General features: G+C 44.2%; 1 protein-coding gene across 13 annotated transcripts in view; it reads left to right on the top strand.

The window, feature by feature from the left end:
• LOC123617716 (uncharacterized) overlaps nt 1–16,161 on the top strand; it is a 95,599-nt gene that overhangs the window by 60,235 nt on the left and 19,203 nt on the right. For all 13 annotated transcript variants that reach the window (XM_074354295.1, XM_074354290.1, XM_074354294.1 and 10 more), the window contains 14 exons: nt 2,931–3,062; nt 4,415–4,436; nt 5,947–6,035; nt 6,524–6,601; nt 6,690–6,797; nt 8,461–8,533; nt 10,616–10,754; nt 12,131–12,229; nt 12,916–12,976; nt 13,089–13,124; nt 13,200–13,312; nt 13,430–13,524; nt 14,711–14,781; nt 15,142–15,295. In XM_074354295.1, coding sequence (XP_074210396.1) covers nt 2,931–3,062; nt 4,415–4,436; nt 5,947–6,035; nt 6,524–6,601; nt 6,690–6,797; nt 8,461–8,533; nt 10,616–10,754; nt 12,131–12,229; nt 12,916–12,976; nt 13,089–13,124; nt 13,200–13,312; nt 13,430–13,524; nt 14,711–14,781; nt 15,142–15,295 — 1,270 coding nt within the window. The remainder of the gene's footprint in view (nt 1–2,930; nt 3,063–4,414; nt 4,437–5,946; nt 6,036–6,523; nt 6,602–6,689; nt 6,798–8,460; nt 8,534–10,615; nt 10,755–12,130; nt 12,230–12,915; nt 12,977–13,088; nt 13,125–13,199; nt 13,313–13,429; nt 13,525–14,710; nt 14,782–15,141; nt 15,296–16,161) is intronic.

Raw genomic sequence — 16,161 nt, 5'->3', positions numbered from 1 at the left:
TACAAATTTCAAACTCCCAGTCTGTCTCTTCCCACCCCCCAGCCCCTTGGCAACCACAAGTTTGTATTCTATGTCTGTGAGTCTGTTTCTGTTTTGTATTTATGCTTTTTTTTTTTTTTTTTTTTTTGGATTCCACATATGAGCAATCTCATATGGTATTTTTCTTTCTCTTTTTGGCTTACTTCACTTAGAATGACATTCTCTAGGGACATCCATGTTGCTGCAAATGGCATTATATTGTTTTTTTATGGCCGAATAGTATTGCATTGTATAAATATACCACCTCTTCTATGTCCAGTTATCTGTTGATGGACATTTAGGCTGTTACCATGTCTTGACTATTGTAAATAGTGCTGCTATGAACATTGGGGTGCAGGTATCTTTTTGAAGTGGGGTTCCTTCTGGACATATGCCCAGGAGTGGGATTATTAGGTCATATGGTAAGTCTATTCCTAGTCTTTTGAGGAATCTCCAAACTGTTTTGCACAGTGGCTGCACCAACCTGCATTCCCACCAGCGGTGTAGGAGAGTTCCCTTTTCTACACAGCCTCTCCAACATTTGTCATTTGTGGACTTTTGAATGGTGGCCATTCTGACTGGTGTGAGGTGATACCTCATTGTAGTTTTGATTTGCATTTCTCTGATAATTAGTGATAATGAGCATTTTTTCATATGCCTGTTAGCCATTTGTATGTCTTCACTGGACAATTGCTTGTTTAGGTCTTCTGCCCATTTTTGGATTGAGGTTTTTTTTTTTCTTATTTAGTTGTATGAGCTGTTTATATATTCTGGCAATTAAGCCCTCATCAGTTTCATCTTTTGCAAAGATTTTCTCCCATTCTGTAGGTTGTCTTTTTGTTTTGCTTATGGTTTCCATTGCTATGCAAAAGCTTCTAAGTTTAATTAGGTCCCATTTGTTTATTTTTGCTTTTACTTTTATTGGACTTCTAGCAAATTCTTAGTTATCCCTGTCCTTTTCATCTTGGCGGCTGCCCCCAGGGACTCTGTGTCCAGCTAAGTTGATGGGGGAGCCCTGAGAGCTGAGCTGATGTGAAAATCAGTGGCTGCAACCTGCTGTGATGTTTATAATGAGGAAATGCTCAGGAGGGATGTGACCAGGAGGTGGACAAGTTGTCTTTTTTTTTTTTTTTTAGTGACGTGTCCTTGTGAAGAATGTTGATTTCCCCAAAGCAGAAATTGTCCTTCATGTCCTTAGAATGGTCCAAATATAAAGAAAATTCAGATACATGCTGTAAAATTTTTACTGTGTCAGGAAAAATCACCTCCACACCCTAAAAAAGACAGACTGAGAACACCTCATGGATTTAAGTGGGTTTGTTCTGACAGGCTTCCACCAGATTCTTACAGACCTTTAAAAACCGAGTGTCAGGAACAATCTTTGCACTGAAGCAGAATCAACGCCACACGAACACTCCACCCAAAGAAGAGTCTGTTCTGTTTCTTTTGAGCCTACTAAGGGAGGGCATTTATAGGTCATCTTTGTTTGGATTTTTTCCCTCAAAGGGAATGAGGCTGAGTTCTCACAGGTTAGTCAGCCCTCTTTCCCTACCACATCTTTGAGCATTTGGATAAACTAACTTGTCCTTCTCCACCGTTGCTCATGGCCGCTGACAGAACCTGAGTCCATCAGCCCTGATGGATAGACTCTAGGTAGGAGGCAGCTGCTGACGTCAGCGCTCAGACAGTGCCGTGTGTTACAAGCATGCCCATGGCGGAGGGGGTTTTACCAGTTAGTGACTAGATGGTGTTTGTTTTTGTGCCTTTGATCTGCGTGTCTCTCCTTTGTGCTGAGACCCACTGCTCTCTCAGACGGCAGCTATGCAAAGACGGTGCATGTTTTCCACCAGCACACATTTTACTGACCCCAACTGTGAGAGCTGACAATGACAGTGTTACTGATTTCAGAGGCTGCTTTCTAGAGAGGTTTTATTTGCACAAGACTGAAACTTGGTGTCTAGATAAAGTACAAATTACATTGTGCATTTATTCCCTCCTATAATACTTATAAATCTAGTTGTTACAAAACTATGTGTTTGGCTTTTGTTTTGGTGACTGTACATTCCAGAAATACAAATTAATTTTCTTGGTGGCTGTTAATGGACGTAGGTGCAGTACTGTGAAATATGCATGTAAATTATTTGTACTGATTATTTTGAGTTCTCTTTTTATGTAACTTCATTCTTTGAGTAATCTTGTACAGTATGATTAAAACTCTTATTATACAAATCCTTATTTATTTCAGAAGTCTGACATTACGTGCTCTGGTTCAGAACCAAAGTGAATATTGAAGAAAACCTCCATGGTTTTTAGATAGTTGGGCTAAAATATATCATTAATTTTTGCTGGAATAGTAATTTTGACATTATTCTAAGAGCTGGTCTGCTTTCTCACTCATGTCCAGTCTATAAATGTAGAAATACATCTCTGTACATCTCTCTATATTTTAACACATATCTTCATTGCTCTTTCCCCATACATGTTGGGTGTATTTTTGGGGACACTTCATAGGGGTTTGTCCAGGTACTTCATGAACATCCAATAGAAGATGGAGGTGTCCCATGCCATGTAGGTTTGTGTTTGCTTATTTTCAATTTCAAGTTGGCTTCTACATTCATAAGTTAAGTTCTGTTAACTATTTTAAAAATATTTGCAATGTGCCTGTCAGCAAAGTCAAATCTCTAACATTTTGTTTATCAGGTATTTGACGTATGTGTGCAGCAGTGAAACTATTACCAAATGAAGGCAGTAAACATGTCCACACTCCCAGGAGCTCCTTTGAACTCAAGTGTCCCTTCTCGCCTCTCTGGAGCTATTTGAGGATGTGGTTGAGGGTTTCTAAAGATGATTCTCTGTGACAGATACACTGCTAATGTCTTTGAGGTTCCTCATTATCTCCAATATCTTTTCAGATCCTCCACACTCTGATTCTCCTTATCCATCCTGGGTCTGATGTTTATGAACTTCTGTGGAAGCTTCTTCTTCTTGTTGTCGCCTGGGATGTTTCCAGTTTCCTCTTGTTTGTCTGGAGGACCATCCGTTCTGTGAGTATTACTAAAGTACCTGACAGTGTCCTTTTAATCACACCTAACAGGAATTTTTATAGTCACTGGACATTTTATTTGCCTGCCTGGGCCAGAATCCAGGAGTCTTTTCTTTGTTTCCTTTTAGATTACTAACTTGAACAGAAATTAGTTTTGAAATGGAAATTTGTTGCCAAATCTTTATAGTAAGAACTCATTGAGCAAGACAACAGTATATTCTCAATGAGACAATGGCAATTCATAAACTCTTCTCTTCAATAACAAAACAGGAAGGTTAAGTATTTGGTGAGCCCATCTCTCTCCCCACCTGCATGTTGGGTGACAGGGGACTGGGAAGCTCAGTGTTCCTGAGCAAGTGTGAAGTTAAGGGAACATCTGTGGTTTTCTGTTTGCCCTCCATGGATGCATTCTTCTATTGCCACATTATTGCCACTGGAGCTTCGACACTGTGATGATGCTCCAATATCTTGGCAAGGTTAGGGGCTGGCCTCAGTCTCTGATCATCACTTAAAGTTTTGAATGAAGAAATATGTGTTAAGGGTCAGGGAAATGTGTCTACGTGGTATTACAGTGGAGTCCTGCCTGGGTTTTACTGAGCTATTACTCCGCAGATGATGACTTGTGTCTGAGTCAGGAAGCACGTTCGCTTCTTGAAAATGGTCGCTGTCCGTCCTGCTGCTGCGTGTGCTTTTACTACAGCCATTGCTCACTTTCATTCTCGTCTGATGTCTCATCTGATGTCCATTTGTCTTTAGTGGTCTTGACAAATCTTACGACCTCATATGTTACAATTGCTTATCAATTCAACAGTCAACTCTGTAAAAGATTTCAGAAAACCTTTCAGTGAATGAAAGGGGTTCATCTTAACCTTAGTATAAAGATTTTGCCTTTATTTTTCTTTTAGTTTTCTCCTCTCTGTCCCTCTCTCTCTTTTGAAGATTATACAACAATCCAGGTTCTGGACTTAAGTGTGGATGTTTGGTTTGACAAAAAAAAAAAAAAAATTATATAAATGATGCATTACAACAACATATCATGAAAATAATATAGTTCAGTGTTGTTAAATATGAATATGCATTATGAAAATTGAATAGAGTGGTGTTTATTTAATAGAATGTAAACAGATCTTTTGTTCTAAAATAAGTTATTTACCATTGTGCTATCAGAAATGGTGAGTGAAAGATCATGCCTTAAGTAGGAAATTCTGATTTTTCCTGATTTTTAATCATATTGTTATGCTGAACCAAAATGATAATTGTGATTTCAATGATTAGTTTTGATAGTTTATTAGAAATTATAGATTTACTAATTATCTGTTTTGACTTCAGATTTATTGTTTCTTCCTCTCCTAGGTAAAGCCTCGTGCATCTCAAGGTAAGATATTAGGGTTTAGTTTCCTTTGTAATATTTTCTCAATACAAGGATTCAATGTGGATTTTAATTCAACTAAGAGTAAACACAATGACTTCTGATGTCTAACTGATTTCTCAACTCTTGAAAATTTTACTCCTGCGATGGTGTCTAAATGACATCGTAGAGGAAGTTGGCATCTATTGAGCTAAGAGACCAGGAGGGCCACAGGAGTAGGGAGACTAGGATGAGTTTAATTTTGCATAGCAACTTTTAGGAAGCAGGTGATGAGAAGTCTAATGTTCGGAGTGAGTCCCTAACATGAGCTGGCTCTTGGTGAAAAGTAAAGATGCTGAAACACTACTTGAGCCTGTCAGGACCCTCCAGGCTGAGGGAGGGATGCAGATGTAGCCAGGCAGTGTGTGTCACAGCAGAGGGGAAACCATGGGCTGTGACTTAGACGTGAAGGGAGCCATTCATGGCAGTGGGGACTTAATGGAGGTGATTCAGCCTGAGGATGATGCTTTCTGTGCAGGCTTCACAGACTCTGCTGACCGAGTGGGGCTGTGCGTGGTGGGCAGGGTGGCTGCCCGGTGCTCAGTAGGCCCTCAAGGGCTGCTGTTGGTGACAGTTGATGCAGAAGGGCTGGTGCTGAGAAGAGGGATCTCAGCATCAGAGCGTCCCCACTGGGCAGAGAGAAGACGCGTGTGCGCTGTGTGGTCAGATGAGGGACTTAGATGCCCGAGAGAGGAGTCTGGTTCTGAGGGCTGCGTTCTAGAGCTTCACACGTGGAGTCGCCTGTGACTGGCTGTTTTACATGTGCTGCTTTCCTGAAGCAGTGATGGTAACATTCTCATCCTGGCGATGGAAAAGCTTGTCATTTAGGGCCTGTGTGTTATCCAGGTCCTCCAGTGACTAGGTGGGGAAGCCCACATGGTACCAAAGCGTTTAATTCCAGTGACCTTGTCCTTCAGGGCCCCCAGCATGGTTTTCATGAAAGACGATCTGCCAGGCAGCAGGAAGACACTGGAGGCCTGTGCAGGCCCAGTCAAGGCGACGTTTTGAACTTGCCTTCTGTGGTGCTGCAGATAGGGCCTGGCTGTGGGGTGAACCTGCGTGGGATAAGGGTTCTATTTTTTTTTTTTTTTTTAAAGCAGGGGCATGTTTACTTACCTTAGTAATTGGAGGAGAGAATGTTAAGGGGACAGGATGCTTGGTTTTTCTTTTTCATCTCTGGTGATGTCAGAAGTATTTGAATGAATTTTCTAAGAATGGTGCTTATAGCTGGGAGGGAATTTAGGGGAAGACTTTTTATTGTGTTTCTGCATCTTTGAAAAAAATTAAACTAGGAATCTCAATGATCTCACATTTAGAATGCCACTAAGATTTGCTTCCTTTAGGCACAGTAGTAAAGCTAAAAAGTTAATTATACTCATAGTGCCAGCCAGATATGTCTCTACTGCTAATAAATCATGATAATTCTATTCTACTGGGTTTTCTTGCCAATATGAGAAATTGCTTTATCTCCTTTTAGTTACTTTAAAGCAGATGACTGAGCAGATCAAGAATTTGGAGAACGAAAAGAGAGAACTTGCAGAAACTATATCTGCTTGGGTGCAGAAGGTATCCTGGTCCTTTTGCTATTTTTTGTGTGTGTGTGTGTGTGTGTGTGTGTGTGTGATTTCACCTTCAGTTCCTCCCCCCTCTGGTAGTTCAGTTATTTGGCTCTCTTTTCCTTCATCCTACTGTCCTGTTCCATATGTTCCATAAGAGGTCTAGGTTCAAAGCAAGTGTCCTAGATAAAAAAAAAAACCAAAAAACAAATTTCTTCTGTAGAGCACAGGGAACTCTACTTGATGTCTTGTAATCTATAATGAAAAAGAATGTGAAGACAAACATAGGTGTGTATATATGTGTGTGACTGAAACATGCTGTACACCAGAAAATTGACACATTGTAACTGACTATATTTCAGTAAAAAAAAAAAGCAAGTGTCGTAGATGTAAAGCACCACTTTCTGTATTAGTGGAAGGGGTCACACACAAGATAGGTTCAGCTAGCAGTGTAATTAGTATTTGTAATTCTGTTTCCTTCATTACATTTTTGCATAGACCAACAATGCAATGAAATGCTTAGAGGAGACCATCAGGCAAAAGAAGATGCCCTCTGAGGAAGCACTGAAGTTTAAGGTATGAACCTCTTCTCTTGTTAGATTACATTCTGAAAACAGAAATGAAAGTAATGAGTAATTGTTACTAATTCAATGTTTCCTTGAAGGAGAACTTGAAAACCACTGAGAGGGTGAATGAACATTTGAATGACGTTCAGATTGCTCGAGCTAAGCTGCAGGCAGTGAGGGACCAGAATGCCAAGAGTCCACACTTGGTAAGAGCTGCCACATTGACCATAGCCGGGCTTCTGAGGCTTTTTGTGCCCTGGGCGAGCTGCGCGCTCCCGCTTCTCCTGCTTTTGGCCACAGCAGAGTGTGAGAGCCCAGGAGCGGAACCTCTCTGTGAACAATGACCCAGAATTTTATGGACTAAAACCTTCGTGACTTTTCCTATTTCAGAGACTAGGAAATATGTCTTATTTTCACAACCTAGAGAGTTTTCTCACCACTCATACTGCCCTCCAAGATACACAGAAGATGCCAGGAAATACCTGAGAGGTGAAGGAAGTTACTAGACTAGGTGCACAGCTCCTTGCCCTGTTGATGTTAAACAGAGAACTTTCCATGTGAATTTGGGTAAACTTTGTTTATATTTTACCAGGGACACTCATTTGTGAGCTCTTTGACATGAGCAGTTTCCCACCCTTGCTTCCCCCTGTCGTCCAGTCGTGCCCTCCATTGTCCAGTGAGGAGGAATCCTGTGGAGGCGAGGAAATATCTGCGCCTGGAAGTCTCTTTTTTCTGCATTTCTTTATGGGCTTGACATTTGTCCTGGGCTCAACCTGGATCAGCTGCCATCACAGGAAACTTAGGGGTAGTTGTGGATACTGGCTGAGAAGGGACAGGATTCCAAAAGGGTTGAAGAGAAGCAACTGCCCATCAGAACAATCGAAGACTTTCTGGAAGAGATTGGCAGGCTGGCAGTGGAAGAGGACCAGCTGAAGAAGGAAATGCAAGACGCAGGGGGTCAGAACAAGCTGCTAGGACGCCCAGTGCTAGAACTTGAAGGAAGAGGCACTGTCTGCTGTAAACTCTAAAATGGAGCACTGTCTTCAGCCCCAAACCAAAATTCAGGGAAAGTCCCAGATGCTTTCAAGCATGTGTAAGGGAACGTATAACACTTGCTTTCCTTTCTTTGTAAAATGTGTATGTTCAGAATCATTTCACTGCCTTAATATCTTCTGGAGAGAATGCTCACCAAAGTCTTTGGACATGCACCAGGGCTAATATATTTATTTTCTGTTGTTTGTTTTGCAGTTAACAAAATACTTTGTTTTTGGGAAAAAGAAAAGTTACACTTTTTAAGCATATCACCCTGAGTTTTCATTGAAATCTTAGTACATACTTTATTTGTGTCCTGTGTGAAGATACTGGAAAAAGGAACATCTCCAGAGAACTTGAAAGGTGCTGTTTCAATGAACACTTCAGGAATTTGAGGTAAATGCCTCCAGTTGCAGCAGGATTTCCACTGTACACATTAGCTTTCACAAGGAACAACAATCTCATGTTTTAGAAGATTAAATGTTGATATCTACTCAAATTATTTTTCTTGGGAATTTAGTCATCAATGAGAATGTTTTAGGTTGAAATTGCCCTTAATAAATCTCACGTCTGTGAAGCCACAGTGAAATCTGAAGAATTGCATGTGCAGGAGGACGTTCAGCTCAGCAGCAAGAAGAGAGTAAGGAATGTTACTCACCCCCAGAGATGCTTAGCTCAGCGAACCGAGCATCAGTGTGTCAGAGTTTAATTGTGCTGTAACGCACGGAAAGCAGATGGCCCTTCTTAGCTGATTCCAAGCGTACGATTCCTCTCGTGTTAAGTATGTGCACATTGCTGTGGATCAGTACTTCTTGAATGTCTTCTCATGTCTTACAGCCAGGTGTTTCGAAGACCAGATCTGAGGGTTCGATGCAGCGAGCTGTGACAACTGGAGACTGCAGCCTGGAAGGTATGTTGCTTGTTGGGAAGAAAACCTTACATACAGGCTTCCTGGGAGATGTTGTGGCTTCAGTTCTAGACCCCTAGAATAAAATAAATATAATTAAGAGAGTCAAATAATTTGTTTTTTTTTTTTTTTTTTTGGTTTTCCAGTGCAAATAACAGTTAAGTTTACACTATACTGTAGTCTATTAAGTGAGCAATACCACTGTGTCTAAAAACCCCAATGTTCATAACTTAATGAAAATACTCTTTATTACTAAAAACTGCTAGCCATCATTGGAGCCCTTAGTGAGGTGTAATCTTTTTGTTGGTGGATGGTCTTTTTTTTTTTTTTAACTTTTTTTTTAATTGAGTTACAGTCATTTTGGTGGATGGTTTTGAATTAATGTTGGTGGCTGCTGACTGGTCATTGTGGCAGTTGCTGAAGATCGGTGTGGCTTTTGCAATTTCTTAACATAAGACCACAGTGAAGTTTGTGACAGGATTCTCTCTTCCTTTCAGGAACAAGTCCTCTGTCGCAGGCAATTTGACACATTTTACACACAGTAGAACTTCTTTCCAAATTGGAGTCAGTCCTCTCAAACCCTGCGGTAATTTATCAGCTAAGTTCATACGCTCTTCTAAGTCCTTTGTTATTTCAACCTTCTTCACAGCATCTTCACCAGTAGATTCCATCTCAAGAAACCAATTTCTTTGCTTGTCCATAAGAAGCAGCTCCTCATTCATGCACATTTTATCATGAGGTTGCAGCCAATCAGTCATATCTTCAGGCTCCACTTGTAACTCTAGTTCTGCTATTTTCAGCACATCTGCAGCTCCATCCTGCACTGAAGTCTTGAGCCCCTCAAAGTCACACATCAGGATTGGAATCAATTCCTTCCAAACCCCAGTTCATGTTGATATTTTGACTTCTTCCCATGAATCACGAATGTTCTTAATGGCATGTAAAATGGTGAATCCTTTCCAGAAAATTTTCCATTCATTTGCCCAGACCCATCAGTGGTGTCACTGTCTATGGCACCTAAAGCCTTCCAAAATGTATTTCTTAAATAATAAGACTTGAAAGTCATAATTACTCCTGATCCATGGGCTGCAGAATAGATGTCGTGTTAAGCATGGAAACAGCATTCATCTCATGCATCTCCATCAGAGCTCCTGGATGACCTGTGCATTGTCCATGAGCAGTAATATTTTGAAAGAAAATTTTTTTGTGTTTTGTTTTGTTTTCTGAGCAGTAGGTCTCAACAATGGGCTAAAATATTCATGTTGTAAATAGATGTGCCGTCATTCAGGCTTTGTTCTATTTATAGAGGACAGAGTAGATTTCACTTGATTCTCATGGGACATAGGATTTTCATAATGTTAAATGAATATTGGCTTCGTTAGCCGCTAACGGGAAAGTCAGCCTGTCCATTGAAGCCTTGATGCCAGGCGCTGACTTCTCTCCAGCTGTGATGGTGCTGGGTGGCCTCCCCTTGCAGTTCTCTGCATTGAAAATCTGTTGTTTAGTGCAGCCACCTTCATTAGCTGTCTTAGCTTCATCTCCTGGAGCACTTGCAGCAGCCTCTGGGTCAGCTCTTCCCGCCTTACCTTGCACAGGAATGCAGTGGAGATGGAATCTTGCCTTGAACTTCATGGGCCAACCCCTGCTGGCTTCACACTTTTCTTCTGAAGCCTCTTCACCTCTCTCAGGGTTTATAGAATTGCTGAGAATTAGGGACTTCCGCTGGATTAGGCTTTGCCTTAAAGGAATGTCATGCCTGTTGTAATTAAAATGATAAAGAACGAAATATTTCAGGAACTACCAAAATGTGACACAGAGATAAGAAATGAGCAAATGCTGCCAGAAAAAAATGTCACCAATGGAATTGCTGTACTCAGGGTTATTACAAATCTTCAATTGTTTAAAAATATGCATTACCAGGGAGGGCAATAAAATGAAACATGCCTGTAATAGCAATGAATTTGCACTGGGAAGGTAAAAAGGGGGTTCCTGCCTTCAGAATTCTCTCCTTTCTCCACTCCCCAGCACAGCCAAGCTCTTGAGTGCACATGTGCACACACAAAGCCAGTTGTTTTATGTTTATAGAGGGTAAAAAGAAAATGCAAGACCACCATGCTGCATCAGGATCTCCGAAAGAACGTGAGGAAGACGGTTTCCAAAGGCAGGTGAAGAAAGTACGCGTCCTTGATGAAATCAGTGGACAGAGATCTATGGACACTGAAGGGTAAGACGTTCCCGTGTTAAATATGACAATGTGTGAATGAATGTGTGGAGTTATGTGGATATTGTAATATGTTTCAGAATACTTACCACCATATTTTCGTTACCATATTCGATCAGTACAGATGTGCATTTATTTTTCAACCTTGATTTCTGTAATCTGCTGCTTCTGTTCATTCTAACTGGTTACCAGAGTCTTGTTTGTATTTAGTTTGAGATTTTAGCGGGTTCTTGGACCAGATTTAGTCACTTCATTATCTGGATCCCCCTAGGTCCATTTTTGTTGTCCTTAGGTTTCAACCACATCAAAGTGTCATGACCTGCCATGTGTCTATCATTTTTAATAAACTCTAGACATTGGGTAGAAAATAGAGAAAACTTGAGGCCTCGTGTGAGGTTAACTTGCTGCAGAGAAGGTGGGCATTACAGCTGGCAGGTGGTCAGGGCGCCAGCAGCGCTACATCCTGTTAACCCGGTTAGCAGCTGAGATCAGTCAGTGCAGCCAGCCCTCGTGAGGCCCGTGCGTCTCCTGTCCACCTTTGTTTCTGGCATGTAGCTCTCACGGATCCCAGCTAAGTCCTGCGGGTCTTTCTAGGGATCACCTTCGCTGACGGACCATGAGCTCCAGCTGCCTGACTGCGGTGCCCTTGCGTAGGGGGCACCGGCTGCCGGGCTGCTCTGCATCTCAGTGGTTTCCTCTGCAGTTACCGGGTGACCCCCGGGGAAGGTGGGCCCAGTCCTGGGCTTTCTTCTTCTCCATCTTGGCCTCATGTCCCTTTCTGGATTGTTAGCAATTTGGTACATTCGATCATGGATTTCATAATTTGTCCAGAGTTTCCTGTCATTCTCAGGGAGAGGTCATGGACATCACACCCATTAACCCGCTTTCAAAAACAAACATTTCCTTATATTTCCTAAAGGATCAGGTTTTGCTCCAGGTTTTGACTGAAATCTGGGCTCTCTATGGGAGAATTCAAAGAAGTCATGAACGCTTGCTTTACCCTAATGTGTTTGGTTGTGGCGACTTGGTCAGACCCTGATTCCCACGTTGAAACACAGTGAGCTCGCGCTGTCCCAGGCACAGGAGCCTGAGCCTGGTGGGGGGGCGCAGAGCACACCTCACGTGGGCTTTTCCTGTGTGTTTACTTTATGCACAAATGAGTAGGGGTGGGGACGCTGAAGGGAAGCCCAGATACCAAACACTTGCCAGAGGCCTGAGTGTACTTTTTTTCATATTTATTAGTGGGGGTACTTTAATTCTTTCCTGTGTGTTTATCAGCCTGAGCATTTATGGGGAAGGGCGAAAGGAACATGGAATTCTTCCCTTCCAGTTTCTGGGAGGGAAACTGGCAGAATTTCAGAGTTTCTTTCCCCTCTCAGGAAGGTGGACATGAACGGATGTGGGCTGGTGGGAAAGCAGCAGCTGTTGGCAGCAAAGGAGAAGGCAGAATTGGCTGAAGAGGAGACAAGATGGTACAAGTGAGTTCAGCTCCTCCGCACATGCGGCTTTGAAAACACCTGTTGGATTTTTTGAAAACTTTTCTAAAATGTTTAGACACAGTATCATAAACCGACCCACACAAAAGACATTTGTATACATGGCTTCACACAGGAGGAAAAGTGTTAAGTTTTACACATGTTAAGTTAAACGTTTAACTTTAAAAAGTATTAAGTTACTAAGAATTTCCTGGTCCCCAGTGCTGGCCAGACTGAGAGGAGAGACGGTTCACAGAGATGTTTCTGAAGGTGCTATAAACCGTTGTCACCCTGAGGATAGCAGTTTAGTGTAGCGTCAGTCGGACCAACACACATTCCCGTGCTGCTGGGGAGACCCAGGGGTAAGAAGTAGGGTCAGGATGTAAGGAAAGGAAGAATCAAGCTCTGTGATGAAAGATGCTCAGCACAGGACACGTGAGGGAAATGCTGAGAACGGGAGGGGGAGTTGTGTCCGCGCAGAACCGGGCAGGCGTTCAGTAACAGTGACGGAAGGAGTGGCTGCAGCGACAGCTTTGCACCTGCCGTGCTTCTGCAGCCGTGTGCAGTGTGTCTTGAGCGGTGAGATGATGTGTGTGAGTGTGCAGTGCAGATAACGTGGACTGGGGCAGGTTATTTAACAGCATACCCAGCATTGTGTCTTCTCTGATGGAACAATTTGTAACTCATAGGATAAGACTTGAAGAATGTCACGGGCAAATGCGGGAAGCAGAGATCACTTCGAGACACCAGGTAACCTGCCTTCCTCCTGACACACCGAGTCCTCAGCACCTAATGCAGACAGTTATTGTGGCCCTGAGAACCCCTTGCCATGGGGTGTTTCTTGATGTGTTGACTTTTTCAGGTCACTCTTGCCGAGAAGAAGGCCCAAGACAGCTCGGTAAGAATTTGTTTCCTTCCTTCCCTTTGTGCACAGTCGGCCACAACTGAACGTGGATGTGTTTTTCTCCCACAGCTCAGGGCTCAGGAGCTGGAGAGGGAAATCTCTGAATTGAGAAGGGAAAACTCTGAGCTGAGAAGGGAAAACTCCTCTGAGCTGAGAAGGGAAGTTGCCCACCTGAAACAGAGGTACAGAATTTTGACACATTTTTATGGGTGTTTTGAGATTTTTAAGGACTGGTTGTTTTGTGCCTAGTAGAGGAATTGGTGGTGTAATTTGTATTGAAGCCATCCTTTATCTTTAAGATTGGATGCAATCTGCAGATGGAGGCAGGCAGAGGAATACATGAGGCAGGAGCCCACCCCAGGAGGACCGTACAGGCTGCACCCTCCCCTGAGAGGTAAGGAGCGCACTGTGAAGTGCGGCAGCTCCATTTCTGCAGCAGGAGCTGCCCAGTGGGCTGCTTGTCCCCATGGGTAGTTGTCGGGTTTCCTGGACACCACACCACACACTCACTGTGGGGAACAGGTTCACAGCTGGGTGACAAGATGCTGTTTTCTTTACATGCCACCAGCCAGCAGGGCTCTGTCCCCTGTGAGCGGTGGAGCTCACGCCCCTCCAGGGACTGTGGGCCACCCCCAAGTCTCTTGGATGCCTGGCGTGGCTGGCATGGCTGGTTTCTGTGCACTAGAAGACATGAGCGTCAGCCCTCTCTTCCCGCCTGGACACGGTTTTGAAGGCTGAATTTTCTTCTCATTTCAGGAAAATAACATGGATGACGTTTTAGAATGAAGGCAGTATGTCATAACGAGAAAAACATTTTTCTTCATTTGCCTTGGTGGATAAATATTCTATTCAAGATCTGCTTTAAGGCAGCAGGCATTTCTTCACTAATTTTGCAGGTCCCTTCGTTCTTATAAAAAAGCTTGCACAGTGACCTAGAGTAGCCAGGTAGTAAGTGACATGACTACGTAGCCTCCCTCTCCCAGAGTTAACGTGTAACGCGAAAGTCTCCCACCAGCTACTCCATGTAACTCACCATTCTTTTGCCGATTATTACAACATGAGTCACTGAGGCCACTTCTTTCATAAATGTTTACGTGACATCTGGTCACTTATACAAGACATGCGCTGTCAGAGAGAAGGCTTTTAACAGTTTACCAACAGGCTGAGGAGGAAGAGGTTGAGCTCACAGTCAGGGGTTGTTGATACTCTTCCTACGAAAGACCCTTCTTACTTTAATGTGTAATCTGCATACAGACTGATTTGCCCTGAAGTGTGCTGTGAGTCCACTGTGTAAGTGTTGGTTGACAGGGATCTGAGCCTTGAGACCCCATCCAGGGTGATTAGCTATGAAAACACCTGAATCAAGGCCCTGTGGTGTCCTCGTCATGGGACAGGGGTCCAGTCTCCCCTCGTCCTCGTGGTCAACTGAGGTGTGAGGGAGACCTGCGGCCTCTGTGAAGAGCCCGGGGCACGGGCGGGAGTGAGAGCTCCTGGAGGAGGGCACGGAGGGCTCGGCTCGTGCTTCCCCCGCACGGCAACTTCAGATAGAATCCGCCTTCAGCGCTGCTCTCCCTTTACAGCTTCAGGGCCGGGTGGCACCCCTGTTAGGAATGGCACCGCCTTTCCGGCAAAGGAGGCAGAGGAAACCAAAGTAAGTAATTTTACTCAGTTGTGTTCCAGTGGTCATTTTGTATTGAATAATCTCTGGAACTAGCATTTTCCTTTTGAACAAACCATTCCTGGCTTTGCCTGTGGATTGGGAATTAGGGGATAAGTATGCCCAGGCATCACAGTGAAGTTTGCTGACACTATTTTATCCCCAAAGCCTCCTGAGCAGCCCAGGCTGCAGGCAGGCCCAGGGCTGAAGGAGTGGATGCAGCGTAGCTGCCAATTGGGCACCCAGTACAGGGGAGGGCGCACGGTGCCGACCGCTGCTGCGTTGGGTTTCGGCTCCTGTCGGTGTTGGCGCTTTTGTCTGTCATCCAACCCAGCCCTCCCTTCTGTCCCGCAGGTCACCCCGTGGGCCGGAGGGCCCCAACCTTTCCAAGAACCAGCCTGCGTGGCCTGTCCCGGGTGCGGCCCGTCGTCGCCCAGCTGGGCACCTGCACCTGGTCCCCCTTGGTGCCCTGTGCAACCTCGCCCCCCACCGCCAGCTGCTCCGCTCGGTAAGAGGAAAGCATAGTCCTCTGTTTCTTCCTTGAGTCACTGCAGAAGAGGGGCAGATCGCTCTCCGGGGCTTCCCCGTGCACGGGCGGCCCTGACTGGGCTCACGGCCGTGTCCCTCTGGTCCCTTAGCAGACGCACTTGATGGACCGCGTCTTCCCCGTCCTGCCCTGGGGAGGGAGGTGTCTGTTGTAGAGGGAAAGAGGGTCCTCTGACGGAGGGCAGACGTGTCGGTTCTGCACACGGGCCTTCAACAGACACCACGTCCCGGGCTCCCTGGAGGACAAGCCCGCCCCTGTCGCTGTCTGCAGCGAGGGGAGCCCTGACCTTCCACAGCCGATGATCGGTTATGGAAGAAACACCCGAACCCGGGGCCTGTGGTCTCTTCAGTCAAGGGTCCTGAGACCTGTCTCCCACTCGGTCTGATGTGAGACTTAGTGTGATACGGGGAAGAAGGCCTCCAAGATCTTTTGCGCTTCAGCGAATTAACATGTTTTGTAAGGTAGTTGCGGTGAAAGAGTGTTTTGTGTTTTATTTTATCTATGCCGAGGAGCTAGTTGACTCGGGGAAGGACACAGGTTAGTGGTAAATAGAATGCTTGCTTAGCATGCAGGATTCCGTGTGCTCATTCCTGTTACCTCCGTTTAAAAAAAGAAGAAAAGAAAAAACAAAAACAAGAACAGACTTCGAATGTTAGAGATACACAGTGCGCAATCCCAACTTCCATATCCATTCTTTTTACGTGTTTTCCTCGTACTGCTTGGTTTGAAATATATCCCAACCGTGACTTAAGCCTTTTTTTCAGAAAATGCTCTAACTCTTTGAAAGTCTCTTCTGCCACTTTTGTTTTGACACATCCACGAACGGA

The sequence above is a fragment of the Camelus bactrianus genome, chromosome 27 (genome assembly GCF_048773025.1).
Source record: "Camelus bactrianus isolate YW-2024 breed Bactrian camel chromosome 27, ASM4877302v1, whole genome shotgun sequence".
NCBI lineage: Eukaryota > Metazoa > Chordata > Mammalia > Artiodactyla > Camelidae > Camelus > Camelus bactrianus.
The sequence above is the reverse complement of the archived record's forward strand: the minus strand, read 5'-3'. Positions and strand labels throughout refer to the sequence as shown.